The sequence below is a fragment of the Octopus bimaculoides genome, chromosome 4, assembly GCF_046866305.1.
Source record: "Octopus bimaculoides isolate indiv1 chromosome 4, ASM4686630v1, whole genome shotgun sequence".
Taxonomy (NCBI): domain Eukaryota; kingdom Metazoa; phylum Mollusca; class Cephalopoda; order Octopoda; family Octopodidae; genus Octopus; species Octopus bimaculoides.
In genome coordinates this window covers 58,785,924-58,795,349 of record NC_142931.1, presented here as the reverse complement: position 1 = coordinate 58,795,349, position 9,426 = coordinate 58,785,924, and the positions used below count along the sequence as shown (strand labels likewise).

Genomic DNA, 9,426 nt, shown 5'->3' with positions numbered 1-9,426 from the left:
TAAAAAATGGACATATTCACAAATAAATACATATAACTTTACAGATGGCAAATGGATGAAAGTTTACAGCTGATGTTTGATGAAAATGTCAAATGAAATGTCCAAATGATTTTTGGAGTTGAATTTCTTTCATTAGTCTTCTGTAATGTGGTAATAACTTTCACATTACATATATAAATATATATATTTATATACAGGTCACATTTTGTTTGCTTGTTGCTGATGCTATTTTCTTTTGTTTTTTGTTTTTTTTTTATAAGTTGTCCTTTAACATATATATATATATATATATATATATATATATATATATATTCATAGTATTTTTTTAAAAAGTTGTTGGATTGTGATTGCAGATGCACTTATATACACTGTGCATGTGTGCATGGTTGTTTGTATGGGTGCATGTGTATGTGTGTGTACATGTGCGTTTGTGGATTCTGTATGTCTTGGTAGCTGTGAGTTATCACTGGTTGATGAGATTTCAGAGACTTCCGTGTATGCAGTCTCCAAAAACAATGATGAATATATTAATGGATGGGTAGTTCTTTTAAAGTCTTTTGGTATGAGACGAATGAAGATGCACTGAAAATGATGATGCCATTGGCAGCAGCAAACAGATGATCTGCAGTTTTTTTTTTGTTTTGTTTTGTTTTTTTCTTGAGAAGAAATAAACTTTTTTGGATGTGAGAAGTAAAAACCAAGAAAATGAGAGAAACAAACAGTAAATTATTCCAACACTATCAAACCACAAAATCTGGATCATCTTCACTGTCACTATCCTCTTCACTTTCACTAAATCTCCGTCGACGTTTCTTCTTGGGCTTTTTCTTTGGTGGTTGGGATGGGGGAGGTGTGGGGGTGGGTTTGGATTTTGGAGTCATTTTAATTCTTTTCTTTTTCTCAAGTAATACAGCATACTTGTGAGACCGTGTTGTATGTTGCGGCTGAAAGAAAGAAAATAGTTAGAGAAAGAAGACAAAGTATGACTATCCCACAAAAAACACTTAGTTGGAACAGAAAAGACAACTTCAAGAATGGTGGAGGAGGAGGAGGAGGAGGAGGAGGACATCTAAATCATTTGTTTAGACTATACTTTACATGGAACCATTAACCATGGTTTACCAAGAAAGTGATTTCTAGCTTTTTAATATTTTTCAAACTGCATTTCTATGCCAGTATAGATAGAACTGTTCAACAAGTTTACACAATTTCACTGGAGACAGTTTACAAACTCTCATTTACAGAACTTGATTGGATATTAGACTAACAGACTAATAAGAACTTTAATAAAATAACTTTAAAAGAGAGAAGAATAAAATGGAAATTTTGAATTTTGTTCATCATTGTTGTTCAGCGCTAGGTCAGTTATGAGTGAACAGACCTATGATTAAAAAGTGTTGGAGCTATGGCCGTTTCTGCCGGGACTGTCCTGCTCATCTCAGGAATTGCATATCTAAGACAACATTATCCAATATGTTCTTTTCTTTTGAAAATATTAGAATATAATCAAAGAGACCTGGTTGTTAATTCTAGTAGTTTAAGTAAACATGTAGAGGCTCTCTTGTTGATTTGAAACAACATATATAGATGATGATGATCACTCTCGAAGTCACTATCAATAATTTGTAAAACACAAATATTTTTAAATGATTATGAAACTGAAGAGTAAATAAATAATTTTGCATTCTTATAGTTCTACAGATGCCATTACACTCCTTGTTTTTTTCAACAATTTTCATATACTATACAGGGAAGGTGTGTGGCTTAGTGATTAAGGTGTTGAACTCACGATCGTAAGATTATGGTTTCAATTCCTCGACAAGGTGATACATTGTGCTCTTGAGCAAAACATTTCATATCACATTGCTCTACTCCACTCGCTAGCGAAAATAAGTAATCCTGCAACAGACCAACATCCCATCCAGTGAGGAATGTACATGCCACAGAATCCATGAAAGTGGTGTTATGAGCCTATGCCTCAAGAAAGACCTGATCCTCCTCCTTTGATATAGACTATGAGAGCTACAGATAACCAAGATGTCATAGTAGTTTTTACCCACTGGCTGAAGGATTAACCTTTATTCCAACACCAATGCTGTAGTACATCTCTGGCAAAGGCATTTTAACACACTAATAACCCAAGACACTACTGCAAGTAGGACTTTATCCCTTTAGTATTCAGACTACTCAGTCAAATGTAATACTTAGTTATTCACATTAAGATTTCAATGATGTGATTGTTTAATTTTAGAATGACATTGTATGGGAGATGTGAGAGGTTAGATATGGCTGATTTGAACATAAACCACCTGAAATATTTGGGCCTAATATGGTCAGTATAAATAGTAAAGGGTTATACAGATAACAAACATTATTAAAAAAAAAAACTACTTATAAGTACAAATATACCTTTGGTTTGATACCATCACTCCCATCAGAAATTTTATCAACAATAGTTGATTTTTCTGGTGTTTGATCAACTCCATCTTCCTTTTCTGCTGTCTTTTTGGGTATAGGAGATGCTCTTCCTGTACTCTTGTTATCATCAGAGTCATTGTCATCAGGTGGATCAATGCTTAACATTAAATGCTTAAACTAAAAAGAAAAAAAAATGTAATAAAACAGTTCAATCTGTAAATAATCAAATTTATTCAGGAAATAGGTTTTCTGTCTTTTATTTCAGCAAAACTATTGAATGTAATGAATGAATGCAAAGACTAAAAATAACAATTCAAACAATATATTTTTAAATGTATCATACATACAAATATTCTTCAGTAGTAACATTTTAGGTTAAAAAAAAATTTCTTCTTCCAATGATGATGATAATGATGATAATAAGAACAATAATGATTTCAAATTTTGGCCTAAGGCCAGGATGTAAAGAGGTGGGTACGTCAATTACATCAACCCCAGTGCTCAACTGGTGCTTACTTTATCAACCCTGAAAGGATGAAAGCAAAGCCGACCTTGACGGAATAATTATCATCATCATCATCATCATAATAATAATAATAATAATAATAATAATAATCCTTTCTACTAAAGGCATAAGGCTTGAAATTTTGAGGGATGGGGTAAGTTGATTACATTGACCCCAGTACTAAACTGGTACTTAACTTATCAACCATGAAAAGATGAACGGTATTAATTATAACACATACTTTTATTATTCAGTTGACAGAGAAAATATTATTCTAGAGTTTGGTAAAGAAAGTAACTTGGAATAAAACAAAGATTAAAAATGCTCTTACATCTAAATATTCTTCAACCAATTTCCTTCGGGCTTCCCTCTCAACTAACTTTTCTGTACCTTTTTTCAATAATTCTATAGTTGAAGTTGGTGTAAATTCAACACAAAATTTCCGAGACAACGGTTTGTCATAAATTTTGGCTGCTTCTGTTGGGGAGTACCGGTATATTTTACTGAAATTAGAAAATAAATTTGTTATTTTTCAATGTTATTGTATATTACCATAAAAAAAAACTTTAAAAAAAAAGATTATTTAATATACTATCATCAACATCAACCTCATTTATGTAGTATTTCATACTAGCATGGGTTTGATAGTTTGACAGGATACAATGAGTCAGAAGACCAAAAAGAGCCCCAATATCTGCTTTTTCATGGCACCAGCACTAGTAAGATTGCTTTGCAACTTGTAAGACTAAGGGACTAAACAGACCCTTGTAAATGAAAGAAAATAGCAGAGAAAGAGTCTAATGATTCTAGGCAAGAGTAGAGAAGGTAAAATAGACACTACTAGGGCAGGAAGTATGGATGAGACAGGGGATAGGGAATAGGAAAGAAATTAGTGAGAAAGGGAGGGACAAAGGGCTAAGTCTGATGAGATAGGTTGTGTGGGGAGTATTGTGGCTAAACCACATTATAAAATGAGTATGAATGTAAGTTACAAGGGAAAGAGGACATGGAAAGAAGACAAAATTAGATAGGCATAGCAAAGACTTGGAGAGAGATACTGAAGAGGAGAGGTGTGAGGGTCGTGGGGGTAGGCCAAAGACGGAGAGACGAGAGTGTGTTGAGGTGGTGGTGGAGCTGTAGAAAATGGGTAGGTGGGGAGGAGAAGTGCATACAGCAAGAGCAGAGTTCACAGAAAAACAAACTATAATAACTAATAACAACATGAGAGTAAAACCCTATAGTGAATTCCTCCTCTCTGGTCACCTTCCCATTATAAACACACTTGTGTGTTGTCACTTCAACGTCGGTTTATTAGATCTAGCAGTATACCATCTATTAGCCCTCGAATAGGCTACTGCTTCCAAATGTTCCCCACCCCTCACTAAACCACTGAATTATTTCGACAGATAACTACCCCAATTTATGGAAATGTGTGAGTGTGTTTCATCAAGAAGAGCAACACCACATAAATCTGAACTACTCTTCTATTTTCACCATGTTACATGTGGGGAAAATAGTAAAGAAACACAACTTTTATTATTTTGAATATCTTCACCTCCTCAATGACTGCTGGCAGTTTTCCTAGACCCATAACTACCAAAAGTCTTCTCCTATACTGCTCTCAGATGGTCCCTGGACCCTGATAACTTCAATGAAAGCAACAACATAGACTTCAAGATAATCATTCTCAAAGTTGTCTATTTATAGTCACTACTTATTTTTTATCATGTCAGACCACTTCATTGTATCAAGAGTTCTCATCCAAACATATTCTAAGAAATTTTGATGCACTTCAAGACTCTGCAATGCTTTTTATATACTTCTTTTTTTTTTACAATCAAGAATTGTCTACATTACTTTTAACCAATACAGATGATACCACTTTTCTTAGCTCGCTAACCACTAGACACATTTTTTTTCTCTCCTTGTTTCTTTCTGTGGAAGAGCGTAGGCTCGAAACATTAATGACTTTTTCAATTCCCGAGCGTTATACTAATACATCTATTTGTTTTCTACACCACCTGTCTTCGTCTGTTGCTTTTGTGAATTCTCCCTATATATATACATACATACACACACACACACACACACACACACACACACATATAAATTACTTCCACAAACAAAGATATGAAAATATCCTTTTACAGAGACAACAACCTGGTCTCATTGAATGGCAATATATTTTTTGATGATCTTGCATGTGAACTATATAGCTATAACATAGCTAAATTATATCTCAAAGGAGAAACTATCTCTTCAGGTTCATACACTACTCCAATTCTGATCAACTATTGATTCTCTACAAGACTTAAGTGTATCTCAAATTAAAGTACCGTTCAATATATCAGGAACAATGATGTTGCAATATACACAAACATTCAAGATTGCAATGAAAATATCCAACTGATTGGCAAACCTTTCAATTATCAAAATGTTACCAATGTGCTAGACACATTTTCTGTCTTTTCTATCATTACTGCAGTGGTTCCTAAATCTTTACCAAGATATGTGCCATCAAAACAACAGCAATTGCCTTTTTTCTCATAATCCCAACAGCTTCTCACTCCTCCAAAGCTTATATCAAACATTTTCTGTTTAGTACTGTAGTGTTCTGAAGTTTCCACTCAGGCCAAGTTTTCTCTGGAGAAGTTTAAGCTAAACAACAACCACATCAACGTTATCACTCTCTGTTCAGGCCATAAAAACTACAGTAAAATCATTATGAAACCAAAAGACATCATAAATAATTACATATTTTACTTGTTTCAGTCATTAGACTGTGGTCACGCTGGAGTACTACCTTACAGAGTTTGTTGAAATGTCTTGAATTAAACTGAACCTTACCTGTCAGTGAAGCCATATAAATCTTTTAAATGCTGTTTTAATACCAATAAAAGAATACAGCCCTGGGAAATTCTGCAAATTTCTTGCAAAGGTTGAATGTTGCAACTTTGCAGTTTTTCTGAAATGTAAAATGAAACATGAATATTTAATAAGGCAACAAAACTAACAATTACTATTTCAGACATCTTAACCCCTTTATTACCATATTTCTGTTGACATACAGTGCTTTTGCTTCAATTAATTTTGAAAATAATGAAGAATTTAGTAAAATCATTTTCTTGTTATTAAGTTGATGCTTAGAACATCTTAGCATGAAATTTTGAGGGAAAGTTTTAATTTAGATCACTGTAAGACAAGAAGTTTATATCATATAGAACCAAGGTGGTCTTAGGTGGGTTGGTATCAAAAGGGTTAGTAAACTGAAAATTGATAGTCCTTTCCATTATACACACACAGCCTGAAATTTTGGTGGAGGGAGTTAATTGATTACATCAATCCCATTTGACGGATATTTGTCCTCATCTTGTTTGTTGTTAACCCAACATTTCAGCTGATATACCCCCCCCCCCAGCTTTCATCAGGTGTCTTGAGGAAATTTCAAACCTGGGTTCTCATTCCTACGGTATTTTTTGATATTATTATTATTATTATTCAGGTCACTGTCTGGAATCAAACTCAAGATTCCGAGTTCAATTCCAGGCAGTGACCTGAATAATAATAGTAACATCGAAAAATACCTTAGGAATGAGAACCTAGGTCCGAAGTTTCAAGACACTAGTAGAAGTCTGGAGGGTATATTAGCTGAAACGTTGTGTTAACAACAAACAAGAGGAGGACAACTATCCATCAAATGTAAATGTAAATAATGTACAGAATTCCTCATCTCTTAAATATAGAACTGTATTAACCCTTTTGTTACCATATTTCTTTTGAAATACACTACATTTGTTTCAATTAATTTTGAAAATACTGAAGAATTTAGTAAAGGAACTTTGTCATAATTAACCTGGTGTTTGAAACATAAATTAACATGAAATTTTGAAAGAAGGGTTTGATTTAGATCACTTTAAACATGAAGTTTGTGTCATAGAACCTGATGCAATCTTGGACAGGTTGGTATCAAAAGGATTAGACAATATGACAGAATAAGCAGAATCTTGAGAGATTCTGCAAAGTTTCTGCCGACCCAATTTCACTTACATGGCTCAGGTTACCAGAGGTAGTGGAAACATAGACCTACCCAAAAGCGCCACACATTAGAAACTACATAACTGTCAAGTGAACATCTTAACTGTTCCACTTTACATTCGGTTATGTCATTTAATGCAAAACTACTTTAATCATTTTCTATTGTTTAACACATTGCACCCCATTTGTTAAATTAATGTAATACTAAAAGACTTTATTACTCTTTATATTTATTTCACAATTACAGCCAAAGATAACTGAACATACAAATGTAATGGCATTACCCATTAAAGTTTCTATATCTTCTTCCTCTTCATCATCATAAAAATCTTTTTTCTTTTTATCACTATTTTGATTTGAGTTATTTTTCATAAATATTCCCTGAAACAAACAAAAAAAAAAGCAATATTATATAAATTTTTTCCCTGGTTTTCAAAATACATTTGCAAGTAATAGAGAAGAAACCATCAAGTATGTTAAGAAACAACGCAAAAAAAAAGAAGCATTTCATATCATGAAGTTAATAAGTAAAGTTAAAGTTTAAATTAATAAAAACAGACAAAAGAAATACTCATCAATTTTCAGTGCAAATTACTTTAACCCTTTAGCATTTTGACCAGCTAAATCTGGCCCAAATATTCCATATGGTTTGTCTTCAAACTGGCTAGATCTGACCTCTCATACCTATTCTACAATGTTATTTTGAAAATAAACAATCACTTCATCGAAATATTGAAACTGCAAGATAATGCGTGATTAATTAAAACAATGTGAGAATGCTAAAGGGTTCATGTTTTACAAGAAATTTCTATCAATTTTCTTAATGTACTGGAAACAATAACAATCAAGTATTATAAAAAAAATTCTGAACAAAGAAAGAAAAATACTTACTTCTTTGAAAGACTGTAACAAATTTGATCCTGAGACTGATACAATGATGTCTATTTGGTGAATGATAAATAAAGGTTCATCTTGTGTTTGGTAAGGAAAGAACGCCAAATTGTCAGCAACATATAACAACTCTTCTAATGATACTCTCTGAAATAATAAAATATCATCAAATGATAATATAGAGTGCAATTAAATAAGACAAATGAAAACGTTTATTTGACAAATTCAACATCAGAAACCTTCATTTTGCATTCAGTTGTTTTGTTTTCCTTTCTTTAAGAATCAGTGAAATCTCAATATCATAACAAATATCTTATTTATGAACTAAACATCACCACCCTCAATCATCACCAATATAAACTGACACCATCCTCTTCACTATGTTTGTATCTACTTTTTTCATAAGAGAGGTTTGAAATTTTATAACCTGGGGAACTACAAAAAAAAAAAAAAAAAAAAATCCTAGAAGAATTGGGCCTCACCGAGGCGATGACTACGGACCGAGACCTTTGGAAATGTGCTGTGCGTGAGAAGACCCGGCAAGCCAAGTAAGATCGTTGCCAGTGCCCCTGGACTGGTTCTTGTGCGGGTGGCACATGAGATGCACCATTTTGAGCGTGGCCGTTGCCAGCACCGCCTGACTGGCTCCCGTAGGATTTTCGAGCGAGATCGTTGCCAGTGCCCCTGGACTGGCTTGTGCGGGTGGCACATAAAAGACACCATTTCGAGCGTGGCCGTTTTCGTGCGGGTGACACGTAAAAGCACCCACTACACTCTCTGAGTGGTTGGCGTTAGGAAGGGCATCCAGCTGTAGAAACTCTGCCAAATCAGACTGGAGCCTGGTGTTGCCATCCGGTTTCACCAGTCCTCAGTCAAATCGTCCAACCCATGCTAGCATGGAAAGCGGACGTTAAACGATGATGATGATGATGATGATGAATGTTTCAGAGTCCAAAGTTTGAAAGGCAACATGGCAAATACCAAAAGTTCTAATTAGAGACACAAAGCACAAAATATCAATACCATTTGTGAAGTGGCTTTGCTTGATGTAAGGATGACAGTTGGTAGAAACTTAATACTATGCCGTAGTCAGTGCAAGCAAAAAGATACACAAAAGATACAAAACCTCAGGATGCTGCCTCTCACAGATAAAATAATAAAGGATCGCAACTGGTAGTGTATGGTAAACATACCCAATACCCAACCAATACCAGCATAGAAAATAAAAGAGATAGCAATGGCAGCAACAACAACAATGATGACGATGACTTGATTCAATTTTTTTCTTTGTTATAAAGAATATCTAACACTAAAATATCTGTTTATTGGACTAAAACTAAACCTAGCTAAAAATAGAAGTACCAGTGTTACTCAGTGGTAAAGATATCAATATTGCTAACAACAGTCAAAAAAAAATATATATATAATGGACTCTTTAATTATTTTTTTCTCAGATTCATTTCCAAATGTCACAGGGACTATATTTACCATGTCAAATGAAATCATAATTAAGAATTACACATCCATAAACAACTTGTTCTAACATTTATGCAAAGTAAAGCAATAAGATATGTACA

General features: G+C 33.8%; 1 protein-coding gene across 1 annotated transcript in view; it reads right to left on the bottom strand.

Moving 5' to 3' along the window:
* Positions 1 to 266: 266 nt before the first annotated feature.
* LOC106877350 (nipped-B-like protein) overlaps positions 267 to 9,426 on the bottom strand; it is a 195,910-nt gene continuing 186,750 nt past the window's right edge. Inside the window, exons 45-50 of the mRNA XM_089350068.1 lie at positions 7,850 to 7,996; positions 7,243 to 7,339; positions 5,771 to 5,888; positions 3,255 to 3,426; positions 2,410 to 2,595; positions 267 to 944 (exon numbers count right to left, since the gene is read on the bottom strand). Coding sequence (XP_089206194.1) covers positions 741 to 944; positions 2,410 to 2,595; positions 3,255 to 3,426; positions 5,771 to 5,888; positions 7,243 to 7,339; positions 7,850 to 7,996 — 924 coding nt within the window. The 3' untranslated portion in view covers positions 267 to 740. The remainder of the gene's footprint in view (positions 945 to 2,409; positions 2,596 to 3,254; positions 3,427 to 5,770; positions 5,889 to 7,242; positions 7,340 to 7,849; positions 7,997 to 9,426) is intronic.